The sequence below is a fragment of the Tachypleus tridentatus genome, chromosome 1 (genome assembly GCF_004210375.1).
Source record: "Tachypleus tridentatus isolate NWPU-2018 chromosome 1, ASM421037v1, whole genome shotgun sequence".
Lineage (NCBI taxonomy): Eukaryota > Metazoa > Arthropoda > Merostomata > Xiphosura > Limulidae > Tachypleus > Tachypleus tridentatus.
In genome coordinates this window covers 166968224-166988731 of record NC_134825.1, presented here as the reverse complement: position 1 = coordinate 166988731, position 20508 = coordinate 166968224, and the positions used below count along the sequence as shown (strand labels likewise).

General features: G+C 33.8%; 1 protein-coding gene and 1 long non-coding RNA gene across 12 annotated transcripts in view; one reads left to right on the top strand and one right to left on the bottom strand.

Moving 5' to 3' along the window:
• LOC143229871 (single-stranded DNA-binding protein 3-like) overlaps positions 1–20508 on the bottom strand; it is a 258681-nt gene that overhangs the window by 84513 nt on the left and 153660 nt on the right. For all 11 annotated transcript variants that reach the window (XR_013016106.1, XR_013016118.1, XR_013016107.1 and 8 more), the window contains one exon: positions 14462–14554. Coding sequence is in view for 8 of the 11 variants with exons in the window: in XM_076462733.1 (XP_076318848.1) it covers positions 14462–14554 (93 nt within the window). In the remaining 3 variants the exon portion in view is untranslated. The remainder of the gene's footprint in view (positions 1–14461; positions 14555–20508) is intronic.
• The window catches only part of LOC143229927 (uncharacterized), a 58101-nt gene that overhangs the window by 3905 nt on the left and 33688 nt on the right, over positions 1–20508 (top strand). Inside the window, exons 2-3 of the long non-coding RNA XR_013016129.1 lie at positions 16606–16729; positions 18327–18373. This is a non-coding gene — a long non-coding RNA (uncharacterized LOC143229927). The remainder of the gene's footprint in view (positions 1–16605; positions 16730–18326; positions 18374–20508) is intronic.

The following is a 20508-nucleotide window of genomic DNA, read 5'->3' as shown; positions in this document are numbered from 1 at the left end:
GATTGATTGTGACATTATAACGCTCCACGCCTGAACGGGCGAGCATGTTTTGTGTGACACGGATTCGAACATGCGACCCTCAGATTGCGAGTCGAGCGCCCTAACCACCTGGCCATATTTATGTCCTGTAACTGGTGTGTGTGTATGTGCGTTGTTTTTTTTTGGGGGGAGGGGGCCAAAATTTCGTACGAAGATACACAAAAATACTTATGGATGCTACCCAAAATTTTGAACTAACAGTTAAGAAATAACGCAACGAGTCAACAGTTCCTAATGTTAACTTTATCTAAAAATGGGATTCGACTGTCATCCCTAATGGACTCATGACCAGTGCGCAGAGCAGTTTTATTGTAGCGGGTTGCAAACATGAAACGACTTCATGGTCCGATACTTGTTGTTTTAGTGCAAGGCTATACACAATAAACCATCTGCACTTTGTCCTCCACAGAAAATCGAACCCTAATTTTTTGTGTATTGTAATTCTTTAACTTTTACCACTGATCCAACGGTATACGGCCTAACTACACATTGCCTTACTTTGCGTGTTGTTAGGAGACCATTAAAAAAGCCACAGGCATTTCCTTATGTTTTAGTTGTTTTAATATTTAACAATTATTATTTTTGTTATAAGAGATACATACGTGATAAAATACAACTCAAAATTCTATAACGACCTTTCTGTTTAAATTTTCAGCAACTGGTTCATTTTTTAAAAAATCATACAGATGGGGTTAAATTTTCTCTGAATAAAACGTAACTGGTACATTGTAGTTTTGTTTCTTTGGAATTCTGGCGCAAAACTACGCCAGGACTATCTGTGGCTATCCTCGATTTTATTTGTTTATTTGTATGCAAGCAGAAAGCTGCACAATGGGCTATCTGCGCTCTGCCTACAACGGGTATCGAAACCCGGTTTCTAGTGTTGCGAGTCCGTAAATAACACCGCTGTACCACCAGAGAGCTTTTAATTTTGAACTGATAGACTTGAGAAAAAACAGCTAGTAACAGGACTCACTGACAACTCTTATTTATATTACCAGGATAATAGGTATTTCATCTCACTCTTATAACCCACCCAAAGCCTTAAAGCATGGAGTGTAATTTTTTTAATGTCTTAGTTCAACAGCACGGGGCCCAGCATGGCTAGGTGGATAAGGCATCGACTCGTAATCTGACGGTCGCGAGTTCGAATCTCCATCACACCAAACATGCTCGCCCTTTCAGTCGTGGGGGCGTTATAAATTTACCGTCAATCCCACTATTCGTTGGTAAAAGAGTAGCCCAAGAGTTGGCGGTGGGTGGTGATGACTAGCTGCCTTCCCTCCAGTCTTACACTGCTAAATTAGGGGCAGCTAGCGCAGATAGTCCTCGAGTAGCTTTGGGCGAAATTCAAAACAAACTAAACCTAATCAACAGCACGGTATGTTAGTCACAGGCCATTTTTGACCTTGCGTATTAAAAACATACTCAACAGAACATCAATACTGAGTCGGTCAACAAACCTTACGGGATATTTTGAAAGGTTAATTTATCGACTTGGCACTCATTAATCCAGGAAGTCTTACACGGGTAAAGCGATATTTTATCCATTTTTTGTCACAACGAAACACAAGACGATATAGTTATTTATGTGATACAGCTTACATTTAAGATTCAAAACTACATGTTTTTTGTTAACTAATCTTAAGAGGATAATTCACGTGATGAAACATTTCCCAAGCATTATAAATCAAATAATAATAATAATAAAGAAATCTAGAACCCCCCTCAATTTAAAACTGAATAAATTTGTGTGTGTGTGTGTTGAAAACAACGATCGAAAGGCACTTACAATGCGAAAATAGTTACAAATCCAGTGTCGAGATAAAATCTCAGTCTAATAATACTGAACGACTGAAATTAACGCTGTTAAAACTTTAATACTCGTAGCTATGGCAACCTCTCTAAAAAGCCAAATGTAGGGCTCGCACGTCCGAAACACGGTGATATATAAAAGAAACAGATGTAGCGCCATCATATGTGATAGACAAACTATGTAAACAGAATAATATAATTTCCTTAATATTACATCAAGCGTAAGGACTGCACTAGTTTTATTACGCTGTAATAGTGCCGTGGTCTTCCTTCTGTTTAGAAATGGCTTCCCTTCAGAGAATAGCGTAACTGTTCAAAAACATCCGCTAGACTTATTACCACGTTATATGCAGCCGACATACGTATATTATTAGGCCTAGTGATGGCGAGCGCAATCGTTTATAACGATGATTGATGTATAAAACTGAAGAGCTCAGAGAGAGAGAGAGAAACAAAACACCACCAATAAATGTCCCGACCATCTTCATCAGAACGTTTACTTATTTCACATGTCAACCAAGATGAATGACACGAGTTAAGTTTATCGTAATTTTCTTGGATCACGTTAACATTCTATACCCTCGGTAGCAGGATAAAACTGTTCACTAAAGTAATTACAGCTCAAACAGTGAATACACGTATGAAAACTAAAACAATACTCGAGGAACTTCGGTTAACACCACGGTAATTAAAATGTAATGCAGTTTTAATATGATGAAACTACACATCGATTGTATAATTTTGTTCATATCTGTTAGAATAAACACCTGTTTTCTAATCCAGTTTCCTACTGACAAACTAAATTTCTAGAGTCATAATTTTCGCCACATGATTTGAGTAGTTTTAATACCAAATATTTATTACTGTAAACGCCATAGTGAAGGAAGTACAATAACAAGGCAAAAATTCTATAACCGTGTTACCCCAAAATGTCACACAACACGCACAATACCAAGGCAATATCTGTATAGTCGTAATACCGCATAACACTGCAAATGGCAGTACAATAAGCACAATAGTACAGCAAGACTGGTAGAGTCGTAACACTATCTAATAGTTTAAGAAACACAATGCTATCAGCACAATGCTGGAGTTCGTAATCGCGAACAAAGAATACATTATTTGGTTTTGAAGAGATCCCAAACGCTTGTGTCAACAAAAACACTAGTATTTTAAGAAGAGGAAATTCTCGATGTTATAAACAACAACAACTGGAAGTTATATATGCTACAGAATATTACTTCTGTGTGTGTGGCGACACTGTATTTTTAACTTCTGTGGTAACAAGCGAAAAAAAAAAAAATCCACCATTCACTTATTAAGTGGAAGTCGTCTCAACTTGAGCGCTGTCTACCAATCCGGAAGTAGGCACTTGGATTCCATGATGCGCGTGAGTTAAGTGTTGTTTTGTGTAGATATTGTTGTAAACGCATACCCTGCACAATTACATCTCTCGATATAACGACCAAAGCAGGTTGTTGTTCATGATGAAGTGAATTAATGCGTATAAACTGTATGGAATACAGATTTGACAACTTCGTGTAAGTAGACGTCAGCTAAAGAATAGAGCAGGTACGTTTAATAAAAATAGGCTTAGCGTTTCATAATGGCATTCTTTATTGTACCAGTTCCTCTGTTGCCATGAAAACGTCATTGAAAAGCATTTATTAAAACCACGACAGTTCGTACCTGTAACTAAGCGATTTACCTCCCCGTGTGGTGCTGTTACAAACAATTTCGGCATTGTTTTTTACTTGACGAGCAGTTCACTTTTTTTTTCTTCCATAAAACGATATGTCACAGCGGTGTGAGTTCGCTTAATCAGCCTCCCCGCCATTCTAGTATACCAGTTCAAAATTCAAGAACGTATTTACTATATATTGTTCGTTTTAAGTTGAGCACAAAGCAATACATTATCGGCTATCTGTGCTCTGCCCACCACGAGTATCAAATCCTGTTCTCTAACGTTGTAAGTTCGCAGACATACCACTGTGCCATTGCGAGGGTTACGAAATTATGAAACTAAGAATTATGGAACTGTGAGAAGGAGTCGCGCCGACTTTTCACACAAATTATCTTCCAAGTTTTGGTCTACAATAATGCACATTGAATAATGTGTTTAATATGTGTAACTCTAGGCGCACGTGCACGTCCTAATTTTTAGGCTGCCAATAAAATACAATACTTCAGTAACGATCAGTCTTATCAGCCACATAATCGCAAACGGCGCCGTAAGTGACGTTCATTTTCAGTAAATGTTCTCGTTTACTACGGATCAAATTTCACAAATCCATATTCCAAGTGAGATTTAAGTTACAATCTAAGTCGTATCAAGTGCTTTGATCTGACCGATACACTTGTAAAGCTCCATTAGTGTCCAGCGAGATATTTTTCAGATTCGCAGTTAGAGCACGATAACTCCATGGCCACGTCTGCCCCCCAATAATACGATGATATATTTATTACAGTGATTAATGTAGGTCGGGGAAAATAGACACAACCTATAAATAAAGAAAGCGAAGCAAAAAAGTTCAGTTATCTGGCATGTAATGATACGATAACACTTAGCAACAAAATAATACGCCATCTACTTTCTGAAGCACACTTAGCGAATTCTCTTTTTAAATGATTACGATGGATTTTTAATCTGAAAGCTAAAGAGAAAGGGAAGTTAAAATACTGTTCATTACTGAATTTGTACACAACTTGTGAAGAAGTATCAACCAGTGGTTCTTGATTATGAACTGGATTAGAGGAAAAGCAGCAGGTCGATAAAACCCACCGCCAACTCTAGAGCTACTCTTTCACTGACGAAAAGTTGGATTGATCATGACATTATAACGCCTCTGCAACCAAAACGACGATGAGTCTCAATTCCGCTAGCCGCAATTTCGAATTGAGTACTCTAACCACCAGGCCATGTCAATACACAACTCACTGTTTATAATACGTATGATCAGTATGTCTATTGATTACAACCTTAACACAAGTTTTGGTTTGGAATTTCGCGCAAAGCTACACGAGGGCTAATATACGCTAGCCGTTCCTAATTTAGCAGTGTAATACTACAGGGAGGGCAGCTAGTCATCACCACCCACCGCCAACTTTTGGACTACTCTTTCACTAACGAACAGTGAGATTGACCGTCACATTATAACGCCCCCACCGCTGAAATGGCGAACACGTTTGGTGTGACGAGTATTCGAACCCGCAACCCTCAGATTACGAGTCGAGTGCCTTAACCACCTGGCCATGCCGGGCCCCCTTAGCATGGGATTCGTAGATAGTTCCAAACGTTCGAAGGTTCGTCACGCAACATTCAAGGAATGTCAGATTTTGTCCACTGTCTTGTTTGCCCGTGTTTAATAATAATCACACTTTGAACGTTACTCGAATGAAAAGTCCGATATTTTGATCTCTATATCACCAACTGCTTAAATAAAAGTTGTTGAATTGTAACACGCAGATCGACACGTTATACGGGTCATCTCCTTCGACGAATTTGAGCCAACCATTATGGTGGAAGCACGGGAGCGTTGTTGTATTACTTCAATAAAATAAAATGAAAGCCGAGTGTACAGGATATAATATTATTATTATTGTGTCAGCACGTGCGTATGAAACATATATATATGTTAGTACTAATAACCTAAATGTTGACAAAGGCGACGTATGTTTAACTAACCAATCATGTTCTATTAAAATCATTATGGTTGATAATGTCACTCGTTGCTTGTAACTTATTGTTATCAGTGTAAATTAATGTTCATTTTCTGATCGAATTGTTAAGTATTATTCTGGTCTGTCTTGCTATTTATCTATTATACTGTTTATTAGTTTTAAAATTCTTTTTAAGACACATTACTTTTTAAGTAACGTCTGAACAAAATACGTTTTTCGCAAAATAACAAATAAAATTACTCAATATAACCTACAGTCAGCTGTTTCAGTAAACGTGTTTCCATCATCAGGGCAAATAATTGTACTTCTTATTGTGCCAGAAATGTCGTATTTTTTACTAGTTGTCATTACTCTTAAATTATTAGGTTTGTTTAATCAATACCCGCCCCCTAGTGACACAGTGGAATGTATGAAGGCTTATAACGCTAAAAACCTGGTTTCGATACCCTTGGTGGGCAGAGCACAGTTCATGATATAAAACTTTACAAATAAACAATTTGCCAAGAATTACACTATGTAACAAAATTTTTACTTTTTCTTGTTCCTGGACAGAAAGTGTTATTTCCTAGTTGCTTATGCCTAAAGTAAATGTAAAAGACCTATTTTTCTCTTCAAACTTTGCTTTTGTGACCTTGGAGCATATAACGAAAACATGATGGGACTATATTTGGAGGCTGATACATGAAAGTGATTTACACTAAAGTCGCAAATCTCGAAAAACTACTCACTTCTAAATATTTTTTGCTCATTTTTGTATAACTTTAGTATAAATACATGTAAATCTTGATTCATATGTTGTTTTATTCAGACCTTATGCAAATGAAAATGTGCAAATTTGCCCGTTTTTACATAGAAAATAGGTTAATTTCTAAATTTCATTATTCAGGTCACAAAAGCCAAGTTTGAAGTGAATAATGGCCATTTTCTGTACTTTTACAACATAAGCAATTAAGAAATAACACATACTATCCAAAACAAAATTTGTGTTACATGGTGTTATATAAAAAATAATATGAAAATGTTAACCCTGCTTCGAATGATGATTATTACATATTTGTTTTGGTGCAACGATGTATTCTAGCAATGTAGACCCTATCTATGTCCTTATGTATAGGTATGCAACATAAAGAACGTCGTCCTTACATATAGGTATGCAACATAAAGAACGTCGTCCTTACATATAGGTATGCAACATAAAGAACGTCGTCCTTACATATAGGTATGCAACATAAAGAACGTCGTCCTTATATATAGGTATGCAACATAAAGAACGTCGTCCTTACATATAGGTATGCAACATAAAGAACGTCGTCCTTACATATAGGTATGTGGCATAAAGAACGTCGTCCTTACATACAGATATGTAACAAAGAACGTCGTCCTTGTATATATAGGTATGTAACATAAAGAACGTCATCTTTACATATTGGCATATAGAATAAGGAACGTGTGCATAAGATGAATTATTTTATTTTTATTCAAAATAAAAGTTATTATTGCTGTATATAGCGTATTTTTAAATTGTTTTATTTACGTTTATGGATTATCTATAAAATAAAAAGGTTTTCAGTTTGTTACATAAATAATTAGTTATGGTGACGTCATCAGTATGTTATATAAGTTTGTACCACCGAAAGTTCGAACCTTCGTTAGATAATGTGTTCCGAACCTTTGAAGGTCAAAATATACCCTGCGTTACGGCCTATCTTTATACATGTAACGCACGAATTTGCCATCAAACAATGTATTTTGGTACAAAGTATTTTCGCGAGCTTGAAATGTGCAACTGTATAAAGCTAAACACTTTCTTAAAAAAATATATGTCTATTATTTGCCACAAGGGCTCGTCATATTCATTTTTAATTAGAAATGTCAAGCTTATTACGACATGAGAAAGATGTCATTATTTGTAAATAAAATAAAACTGAGACAGCTGACATTTGCGATTAGAATCTGTGTCTCCTCTGTTCCCTATGTCGACAACTGACATCCCGTAACTAGAATGCACATCTGGCTCAGATCTCTAAGTAGATAGATGGCACTCCGTTATTAGGATGCACATCTGGCTCAGTTTTCTAAGTAGATAGATGGCACTCCGTTATTAGGATGCACATCTGGCTCAGTTCTCTAGGTCGATGGATTGCACTCCGTTATTAGGATGCACAGCTGGCTCAGTTCTCTAAGTAGATACTTGGCATCCCGTTATTAGGACGTGCACCTAGCTCGGTTCTGTATGTCGAGTCGAAACAGCAAGTGTCATTATTAAAGTGACATGCCTTGTGGTAGCTCCCTGGAGCAGAGGTAAGCACGAGGGTTAATACTGCTAAAATTCGTGGTTCAATTCCCACAGTGGACACAGCGTGGAAAATTTATTGTTCAGCTTTGTGCTTAACAACAATGAAATCGATTTAGCTAAATATGAAAATCCTTAATCTCATACGTGAGCACAAACAATGGAGAAAATGTTTTGATATGAAAACTGAAAATTACGACATCCAGTCGAAAATGAGATTTAACACACAAATCAATAGTTATTCATGAAGGATGTTTACTAACTGGAAGTACAAATGAGATTTAACACACAGATCAATAGCTAGTCATGAAGGATGTTTACTAACTGGAAGTACAAATGAGATTTAACACACAGATCAATAGCTAGTCATGAAGGATGTTTACTAACTGGAAGTACAAATGAGATTTAACACACAGATCAATAGCTAGTCATGAAGGATGTTTACTAACTGGAAGTACAAATGAGATTTAACACACAGATCAATAGTTATTCATGAAGGATGTTTACTAACTGGAAGTACAAATGAGATTTAACACACAGATCAATAGCTAGTCATGAAGGATGTTTACTAACTGGAAGTACAAATGAGATTTAACACACAGATCAATAGCTAGTCATGAAGGATGTTTACTAACTGGAAGTACAAATGAGATTTAACACACAGATCAATAGCTAGTCATGAAGGATGTTTACTAACTGGAAGTACAAATGAGATTTAACACACAGATCAATAGCTAGTCATGAAGGATGTTTACTAACTGGAAGTACAAATGAGATTTAACACACAGATCAATAGCTAGTCATGAAGGATGTTTACTAACTGGAAGTACAAATGAGATTTAACACACAGATCAATAGCTAGTCATGAAGGATGTTTACTAACTGGAAGTACAAATGAGATTTAACACACAAATCAATAGTTATTCATGAAGGATGTTTACTAACTGGAAGTACAAATGAGATTTAACACACAGATCAATAGTTATTCATGAAGGATGTTTACTAACTGAAAGTACAAATGAGATTTAACACACAGATCAATAGCTAGTCATGAAGGATGTTTACTAACTGGAAGTACAAATGAGATTTAACACACAGATCAATAGCTAGTCATGCAGGATGTTTACTAACTGGAAGTACAAATGAGATTTAACACACAGATCAATAGCTAGTCATGAAGGATGTTTACTAACTGGAAGTACAAATGAGATTTAACACACAGATCAATAGCTAGTCATGAAGGATGTTTACTAACTGGAAGTACAAATGAGATTTAACACACAAATCAATAGTTATTCATGAAGGATGTTTACTAACTGAAAGTACAAATGAGATTTAACACACAGATCAATAGCTAGTCATGAAGGATGTTTACTAACTGGAAGTACAAATGAGATTTAACACACAGATCAATAGTTATTCATGAAGGATGTTTACTAACTGAAAGTACAAATGAGATTTAACACACAAATCAATAGTTATTCATGAAGGATGTTTACTAACTGGAAGTACAAATGAGATTTAACACACAGATCAATAGCTAGTCATGAAGGATGTTTACTAACTGGAAGTACAAATGAGATTTAACACACAAATCAATAGTTATTCATGAAGGATGTTTACTAACTGGAAGTACAAATGAGATTTAACACACAGATCAATAGCTAGTCATGAAGGATGTTTACTAACTGGAAGTAAAATCAGATTTAACACACAGATCAATAGCTAGTCATGAAGGATGTTTACTAACTGGAAGTAAAATCAGATTTAACACACAGATCAATAGCTAGTCATGAAGGATGTTTACTAACTGGAAGTACAAATGAGATTTAACACACAGATCAATAGCTATTCATGAAGGATGTTTACTAACTGGAAGTACAAATGAGATTTAACACACAGATCAATAGTTATTCATGAAGGATGTTTACTAACTGAAAGTACAAATGAGATTTAACACACAGATCAATAGCTAGTCATGAAGGATGTTTACTAACTGGAAGTACAAATGAGATTTAACACACAGATCAATAGCTAGTCATGAAGGATGTTTACTAACTGGAAGTACAAATGAGATTTAACACACAGATCAATAGCTATTCATGAAGGATGTTTACTAACTGGAAGTAAAATTAGATTTAACACACAGATCAATAGCTATTCATGGAGGATGTTTACTAACTGGAAGTACAAATGAGATTTAACACACAGATCAATAGCTATTCATGAAGGATGTTTACTAACTGAAAGTACAAATGAGAAAGGGTTTGTTTTTTTTATCGTCTGCGCAAGATCCATAATTTACTGATAGCAGGCGTTAACGTCTACCAAACTCGAAACACATTTAAGTCGCATCATGCATACAAAATGAAGTGTTGATACTGTTTGTTATAACCTCTACAGTCGTTTAGCTCTACTAGTCAGAGCAAATGTTTCTGTGTAACAGTTTTAAATGACATTACACATACCCTTAATCAATAGTTCGGAGAGATCCGCTATAATAAAAGTCAATTTCAACTACACGTGGAACAGTTTATACGAGTACGAGATCGAAGCTAGTGTTAGAATTGAAAACGTTTAATATATACCTACAGTGCCCTCTATAATAAAAAAAAAATTCAATTGAAGGTGCAGTCGTTCCAACGCTTTGATCGCTCTTTTACCACACGTTCACATTGGCCGCTTGGCATTAGCCGGAACAGCCACTTTCAATCGACTCGCAAAGTGCAAACCAGACCGATTTTACGATATTTTCAATGATCAATAAATAGTCTTATCAAAGCAGGACGGTAAACAGTACAAAAAGAAGTTTCAAAGAACGTTCAAGATCCTAAATATTGATCCATTAACGTCAGTTAGACAGATAATACGTGTCTTCTCTGCTCTTACACCGACTGTTATTTGTATTGGGTTGAGGAATAATTCGTGAGCGTTTTTTTCAAGTTAACAAAATATATTCATAAATGAAACGCTTTCGCAAAATATTTCATGTCATTTGGTAGATAATTTGTTGCTCTAATAGATGGTGTGTTTGATTTTCATATGTCTTTAATTTTTGCTTTCATTTTCAGCTCATTAAATGGAATGTCAAGTGGACAAAATCGAGCATTTTCGACACCATCTGCTTTTCGCATTTAATTTCTTGCAATTTCGTTTAAAACAACGCATACTATATACCTAGGTATTACATGAAATAAAGTATCATACTAAATGTTTTGGGTGTAATGTGTTCATGCATTGAAGTATTGTATAGTCTTGCATGTAATGCTTGAATGAAATTATTTAAAAACGCTCACGAATTATTCCTCAACCTAATAAACCTTCCTTCTTTCTCTAACCGATTTATGATGACAACTACTAAATAACATTCATCACTCTCATTTCTTAGTGTACAACAAAGGTTCATTTTTATCTATTGTTAAAATTATCCCGATACTCATCCGGCACCACGTGGCTGCAGAGATAGATAAAAGAGTATTTGTCCCTTCAAACCCCATGTGATCCTGATAAAGGACGCGGTACAATAACTAATGTGCGGTGTGTCGGTTTCACACTGCCAGTAGGTAAAGCACTGGTTCACAAGAGGTCGAAAGTACAAGCACAAACATTTCTGTATGAAAACACAACAACAACAACTTGACACTGCTCCCAGTACACGACAAGTAATGTAACTACATTAGAGCGTTCAACCAGCAAAGCTATTATTATTATATGTGGTGGGTTATTACATAAAAACATTTAGAAATGAAGTACTTACAGCAAACTGCTACTATTACCTTTAATAGCCAGCACATGGAACACTATTATACATTTTAAAAAGAAAGACATAACGTCTAACATGTTAAGGTTTCATTACTTGATTTACAGGGTTCGTAACAAACTAAAGAAATGAAAAGCAGAATCAAACCACTAGGCAGAAATGAGAAACTTCGTTGTTGTTGCTACGTGCTACATCCCGATCATAAACAACTAATGTAACCAAGATAAAAGATAGTAACGTGTTATAAAACTTGTTCAGGCAACATCTATTACGACTGAAGAACAGAGTACATTAAATTAATAAAAGCATGGTTCATAGCCCCCTGGTGGATCGTTTCTCCGCATATACCAGTATAAAAATACATAAATCTATGTAACGGTTTTCTCTCTCAATTATATAAACTCAAGTTATTATGTAATCTGGTAACAACTAACTGATTGTGTTATTATATTCTTAAATAGTAATATTTATCATTTTGAAATTATCTGAAAACTATGAACAAAAAATATGTGCGAGCATATTTATTTCGCAGTTCCATTTTATTAAGTGTGAAATATTAACTGACATAACACCTTAATTACCTGAAAGTAATTTTCTGAAACAAGTGACAAAATAAATATAACCCGATATACTGAAAAATTAACTTAATTATTCAGCTATTTTTTTACCTATCTATTCACCCCATCTATCCTCATTAAAATTAACCATACTTCAACTAACAATTGTTTCGTATTGGCTCTTTTTTTTTCTTTTTTTTTTGTCCCTAAAATTAGTTTTTGCATTGTTTACGATACACGCACATCTAGAAGAGGTAAAATAATTTCTTTAGTTTATACTAAATATTTTCAGCTTATAGTAATGTGATGTGACCCACCATAAGTTGTGACGTCATACGTTTTTCTTAATCTGTTGCAAATAAAATAATTTACGTCATTTTATGCTCAACATTCTGAAATGTCAGAAGAAGAAACGATCAAAATAATTTCATTATTTCACAGGCGATTTAGTGTCCAGCGGTGTACTATCTCCTATACCGCCATCTACCGTGACGTTGAAACACTAAAAGTTAACTTTCACCTTGCAGCTTTTATATATTGTTATTGAAAATATTATGTAATTAATTTATTTAGATTAACGAAAAAGGATATTTAATGTGTAATGGACAATTTCCAAACTACCATGCCCCCCCTTGAAAATATTATTAATTTGTCATATCTTTCACTAAATAAGAGGAAAAAATGTAAAACTATATGTTTTTAGATTGCACTAGACAAGATCTGTTCAGGTATGATTTCAAATCCTGATTTTAACAGTGGCGTTAGTAAATACCTGAACGTTCATGACTTTAGTTACATTTTATCACAAAAAGCGTGGGGCACCTGCTGATGGTTCTTATATCTTATTCTATTTAGCCTGCCAAATAATCAAATAAGTGTCTCTGCAATTGTACAGTCATTTAAAAGACATCTTTTTAAAAGTAAAAAAAGTTGATGTTATGGAATGACCAGATTAATCACCTGATATCAATCCAATTAAAAATGTATTGGTTTAGTTAAACCAATTATCAAAACATCTCGAGCCAAAGACAGAAGATGAAAGTTCTGTAGTACTTGTAGAAGAGTGACAGTCAATACTCAGGAATACTGGTTTTTGAATTTTGCACAAAGCTACATGAAGGCTATCTGTGTTAACTATCCCTAATTAAGCATTGTAAGACTAGATGTAAGGCAGCTTGTCATCACCACCAACTACCAACCCTTGGGCTACTTTTTTACCAACAAATAGTGGGACTGACTGTCACATTATAATGCCCCATTGCCTGAAAGGGTGAGTACATTTGGTGTGATGGGTATTCAAGCCCATGGTCCTCAGATTACGAATTGAGCACCCTAACCACTTTGCCATGTTGGGTCCAATCACTCGGGAATATCTGCACAAACCCACTGAAAACATGTCACATTGATATGATGTAGTATAGAAATCCAAAAGAATGCCAACTGAATATTAAGTTGAGAACCTGGTTTGTCTTATTTTCAGTTTCATTCTTACATTTGATTATTACAGATAAAATTGGTTGATTATTTTGTAGGCTAATTGGAATTATAAGATGTAAGAAACTACAACAAGTGTAGAACACTTTTCATGTGTACGTGCAACTAAAATCATGAAAAGTTCGGTTATTTACAAAAGCCAATGTTAAAGTTAACATTTTATATTATATTTAAACAGATCTCATTAAGTGCATTCTAAAAACATGTAGTTTTACATATTTTCTGTTACCTAATAAAATATATAACAAATTAACATTTTCAGGGTGGGGGCACTTTTTTGTCCACCCTTGTACATTTAATTTTGCTTGACTAGTTGTTATTTCTCTTTGTAACTTAAGTATTTATGCTTTAAAATGGATCAACTTCAACTGCAAGTTGTGGTTTACAAGTACTGCTTATTTAAAGGTAGAAAATAGCTGACTGATCTTGTTTCTTAAATGATTTTCTTTGCAATAAATCCAGATAACTATAAACATCAATTATAGTGGTTAAATGTTTAGGCCCCATCAGATCACTGGCATATAAAAGTAATTGACATGTGACTGAGTAGAGATAAAGGAATTCTCTGACAACCCTTGACTCAACAGCTCAGTCCCTGCCAAAACAAATAATCAAATAAAAATAAAGATGACAGACACCCACCTTCCTGCTGAAAGTCTTGCTATGGTAGCCACAGTAGACAAAAACTTCCATTTTTCTAATATTTCTAAACATTCATCCATTTACAATCTTTTATTCAAAGAGAACCACAAGAAAGTCAATGTAAAATTCATCACAAAATAATGTCTGAAATTAGGGTATAAGTAGAGAGAGACAGCTCACCTGGTTTTGCATCATTTGCCCATGAGGGGGCTGTGGAAGGGGGGACGGTTGTGAAACTGGCTGCTGCGGTGTAGAGGGCCTCATGTGAGTGTTCTGTAAGAAAAAGATTAAACATCGGGTCAAGCACTACTAATAACACACCGTAACACGGACCAACCAAGTTCACTCATTCTATAAATACTCTTATAACCTGCACAAATATCAACAGGTGCTTCATACATAGAAGGGCATTTGGAACCCATACAATTTTCTCAGGAATACTTTGAGTATGAGAATCTTTTAACATTTTAACTGTATTACTATGTAGTTCACTAATCACATATTTTTGTACTATGATTTTTATCACTATTTGATGATAACAACAAGGAACTGTCAGTTTGAGCTAGTTCTGATATTCCTTGAATATATCGTAACTGAATTAATAATTACGACTTAAAAAACAAAAAAAGATTTCTGTCTTTCTTTTACTTAATTTTTTTGGAGCTTGTCAATTCTAATTGCTGCCAATCACCGTGTTCAAGAAATGACAAATCTAATTAAAAAATGTTGTTCTTACATAAAGAATAACTTTTATTTTTTTAACATGTCAGTATTTCCATGTGATCCCCATGTCTATTTCAACATCTCTCTTAAACAGCTTCATCCAAGATAAGTGTCTGATCACATAGCATCTCCTGAACTATTTCAACAGTTCTCAAACCTAAGCTAATTCTTTAACATCCATCATCTCCTGAGAAGTTTTAGTGGTCTCTAATAATAGTTCAATCTGACATAAGTATCTAAACACTCTTGTAATAAACAACTCTATCTGAAATAAGTGTCAGGCTACAGATTATCTCCTTATCTACTTCAGCAGTTTACTAATAAAAGTTTCATCCAAATGGTACATAGAAGAAACCACTGTTCATTTCAGAATTTTTTATTTATAGTTTCACCCAAGTTGCTGTTAGAAGTTAATTAAAAATAGCAATTAGATATAAAACTTAAGTGTGCTACTGACAACTGATTTAAAAATTAAACATTTTACGATATGTGCAGAGTGTAAGTATACACATTTAACTCAGATACAGAAGAAAATACCCCCCTTCCCCAAATCACCAATTCTTTCAACACTCTTAATCCAACCTCCAAAAATTCTTTCCTAATATTTTCACTGTATGACTGACTGAATGCCGTAGCAGTGTAGCTCCAATGACAAAACTCAATTTAAAATAAAACTCAACATATAGTTTATATTTCAGTATATTACTTTTCACCCTTTTCCATGATTCTCCCTTCTCAAATTTTAAAAATCCCAGGATTATTTCCATACCTAGTAAACATTTATTGGGAAGAATATTTGCTACTATTTATGTATTTATAAATTGTTCACATTCTCTTTATGTTAACTGGATCTACAAACTTTGTTTAGTGAAATATTCCATTATCTGCTACTTAACTTAATTAAAAGTTTATATTTAACTGAAGTAAAATACCACCATAAATACAGTTTTATATGCATCTTTTTTCTTGTTACCTGATTTTCTTTTCTAAATTTTAGTAAACAAACGATATCAGAAGAAATCACTACAAAATTATTAATCTAAATTTCATTGGAAGCACTCGTTTCTTTTGACCACTCTCTCGTTTTAAGACATTGAAAGAGTTCTTTATTATTCTGTTAATATACAAAAGTAACTAATGGAACATGTCATCAAAAAAGTCTAGTAATTCACAAATAATTAGCTAAATTAATCACTAATCAATCCATTTATTCCTAGTTTTGAAATTCTGATTTTATCAAGTACAATGCCTCTAATTAGAAAAATAAGTAATTTTATCAACTGCATGTAATTCTTTTTATACACGATTTATCTCTAAAGACATTCCTTTGAAGAGAAATACATTTACTGATTAATGTGCTATAATGATGATTAACTCCATCTCAAAATTTACTATGCTTTTTGTCTTTCTGTGCCTGACCACATGCTTTAAAAAATAAAATACTTTGAAATTATAAATTAGATTAGTCGTTAAAAGACGTAAATTATACAATTATAATTACTTATGTAATTACGTACCCATAGTGTGCTAATTACATTTTAAAATGTCAGAGTTAGAAGTACTGTATTTTTATTTATCAACACTTATGTTTTATGCTCTAGATGCTTTGCAATTGGCGGAGTAAATCCGTTGTCAAGGTGAGGACAGACACAACGTGAGGAAGAAACTGCAAGTTGAAAAGCCACAACTGAATCATTACCAAATGTCTCGCAAAAACTTGATTACGTACGTAACATATATTCTCTTTTTATTAATCGATTCACAGACGACGCTTGTTCACTTTATTTTTGGCGTATTCGATATATTATTTATATATTACAATTTATATTGCAATTATATGCTATTAATCTGAGAAAATATTTTTAATAGCTAAAAAACACTAGTTTCCTAACCTATATTCAATAAACAAGAATTTTAATTACTGTGGAATCAAAATTACTAGCATATTTACTTTTGTTGTTGATTATATTAAAAATGTAATATAAAACAAAGTTGATAAAAATCGTACCCCCTACGCAAACATCCTGTCACTTTTGACCCGGATTTTTTTACCACTGAATTTAGCCTTCACAATCATGATTCCCCACTAGAAGGTACCATTGCAGAATGTTATTCATATAGTCTCTAGCTAGAATTAGGCGGAAGTATTTCTCCCTCGTGAATGATACATGAACTTTATTTATTACATCATCATCTGATAAAAAAAAAAAGGATAGCAATCTCCTAATTTTTGCATGGGATGATGAGCGATATTGGACGAAAGGATAGCTTCAAGTGGCACATAAATAAATAAGCGAGAGAGAAATATGTTTTAAATATTATTGTGCATGCTTTAGATTTGGAATTCATAATAAAGTAATTAACAGGTTTTGAAACGAATCTGAAGTTTACTATAATTTTTACACGTTTGTTAGGCCTAGTTTTTCGTCGTTTTAACCAACACAGAAAGAAAGTAGAAATATGCAACAACAATCAATTCCATGTTAGTACTTCAAACTGTGCTTCAGCAGTTTTAATGTATGAATATTGTTAGACAACAAACGAAATTGTTTGTTTGTTTAAAGTTAAGCACATAGTTACATAACTGGCTATCTGTCCTTTGCCCACCATGGGCTTACGGACACCACTGTGTGTCTGGGGAGCAACGTATTTAATACTAAAACAATTTTAAATAATCTGATAAACGAAACACCGAAGTATTTCACACCACACATACATAAAAAAAAACACAAGGCAAGGAGTTTGTTTTAGTTGTGCCATCTATCGTTCGCATGTGTCATTACTTTTTTTTTAATATTTGAAAATGAATTATCATCACAAAGGATCGTCAAAACCAAGTGGAGTTGAAAAGACCCACTAACTTAAGTGCTTTTGAATATTTGACAATTATTATTTGTAAATATAAACGAGAGCCTACTTCAACAGCTTTTTAAACAGATTAATTATCATTAATTTGGAGCTAAAGAAATGAGGTAATTAGTGATACAGTTTTAATTATTTGTCTAAGTTTTCAACTTTGTTGTAATTAAATTTATAAATAAGTAAACGTTGTACACACATGAATAGCTAAAACATCCCTAAATTAAGAATTAACTTCAATGGTAGCTTAACTCAAAACATCTTTTTAAGGAATACAAACTATATTTTATTTGCGAGATAACCATTTTCATTTTGATACAGAAAATACCTTTCAAATAAAAAAAAACAAAAAGTTCTCTCTAAAATGTAATGAAAATTGTTTTAAAAATAAGGGTTGGGTAAAACTGTAAGCTTGAAAATGTTTTTAAATAATAATAATTTTTTTAATTTTTTTTCCACCTAGATTGTGAATACATACGACAGGTGGCACTCTACTTGAACTCCACGATGGTGAGTTTTTACATGTTAATTTTATTGTTTTTTTTCTGCACTGAAACGATATGCTTCAATAAACACTTTTTAAAGCATTAATCCATATCCATCATTTACGGCTAATAGGGAGAAGTTTAGCAACAAATACAATAATTTGTCCAAAAAAATAGACAATTTAATTACACCCTAAATTAACAAAGCTAACTTTTGTTTTTTTCCATTAAAGCAATCCAAGTGCAATAAGTGGCATTTGTTTTGACTTATGGATAGCAAGCATACCAAAAAATCCTTTAGTTTGTAAAATAGTTAAAAGAATATTAATTTGACCTGTATGTGACCTCTAGTTTTTTATGTACATGTAAAATGCATACTAGTAGCTTTGTTCTAAATGTTCTTGCCCCCAAAGCAGAGTTGGCACATGACAAAGCTTTTAGTACACGTTCAAATATAGTATTAAGTATAAATAAGAACATTACTTTACCTTTGTCATTCTAACTTTATATATAAACAATTATGAACCAATACCAATGTTTTAATACTTTTATGCAAGTAAAACAACTGGATGATCACTCAAAACTTATTTTTTATTTGCAATTAAAAGAGAACAAATGAAAGAAGAGACCATTAGTTAATAAAGTCTGGTTGGTATGTAAGTATATATAATCACATATATATCTACATAGAACTAGGGATGGGTAATTACTGATACCTGCTAATTAATGGCCACATTAATTGATTACACATTCATTACTAATACAGTATTCCTTAAACCATGGTTTTTACAGGGGGGGATAGCAGTATGTGCTGCCAGCCAGTTCTCCCCAGACAGCAGGGCAAAAAGAAAAAAGTTGGCAGTGGATGCTGCCAGCAAATTTCTTACTCTTAAGTCAGCAGTTCAAAATTAGTAATTGTGGCAAGTAGCCATAACAGACACGTTTCATGGTAATGGGAATCTAACCCAAAACTACAATCATGAGACACAGCCCCCCCCTAACAGAAAACTGACTTTATTTTCAAAACTATTTGAATAGTTTTTCCAAACTAGTGGAGTAGTTTTATTCTGAGATCAGGAACCTTATTGAAACAGAATACACAAATAAAGGTGGGCATTTTAAGGTGAAGTGGCTATTACCACTAATAATTCTTTCTCTGTTGTAACACTTTTGAAGTTCAATAGACAAAACCAAACTTAAAAACTGATTTTATTTTTCATTTGGAGGTCTTGGTTTTGCTACTAGCACCCCTAATTAAATATAATGAACTCTTTTACTTCAGTTAGTTGGCAGTTTATATAAATAAGTAATTTGAATGAGCTAAATCAATAAGGTATGAGTCATAACACTTTTTGAGAGAGAGGTATCTTTGTAGAAGCAATATAGATCGACATACAAAATGTTAAATAATGACTGTAGGGTCCAAAGACTTTCAAAATTGTTATTAAGACAATTACACAACAGTCCAACAAAATACGAAAATTTATAATGCCAGATGACATGCACTATATTTTTTTTAACCAAATGGAATTTGTAGCCCTAATTATATTTTTCTAACATTACACACACACATATGAATTGTATTTGATGTTGATTAAGCTGTGAAGACTTTTTTTTTTTAAATCAACCATGCACTAAGTTACATGTGAATTGAATTCACTGTGTGAGATTCTCACACACTAGTTAACCTACACAAGTCATACTGTTAACATATTTACTAGTATATCACAACTTATGTTGGGGTCCTCTTACCCAGCTCTGATACATTAAGTAACTCCTGGTAGTTAGTTCTCTATGAGGTTTAAAGAGCTTGTGAAATGCTCTCATATAACACAGTTAATTTTGGGAGGTTAGATCTCCTAAACCTTCTCTACAAGTGTCGTTCTGAACTAGTGTTAGTCCTCCTAAACCTTTTCTATAAGTGTCATTCTGAACTAGTGTTAGTCCTCCTAAACCTTCTCTACAAGTGTCGTTCTGAACTAGTGTTAGTCCTCCTAAACCTTTTCTATAAGTGTCGTTCTGAACTAGCGTTAATCATGCCAAACCTTCTCTACAAGTGTCATTCTGAACAAGCATTAGTCATGCCAAACCTTCTCTACAAGTGTCATTTCTGAACTAGTGTTAGTCATGCCAAACCTTCTCTACAAGTGTCGTTCTGAA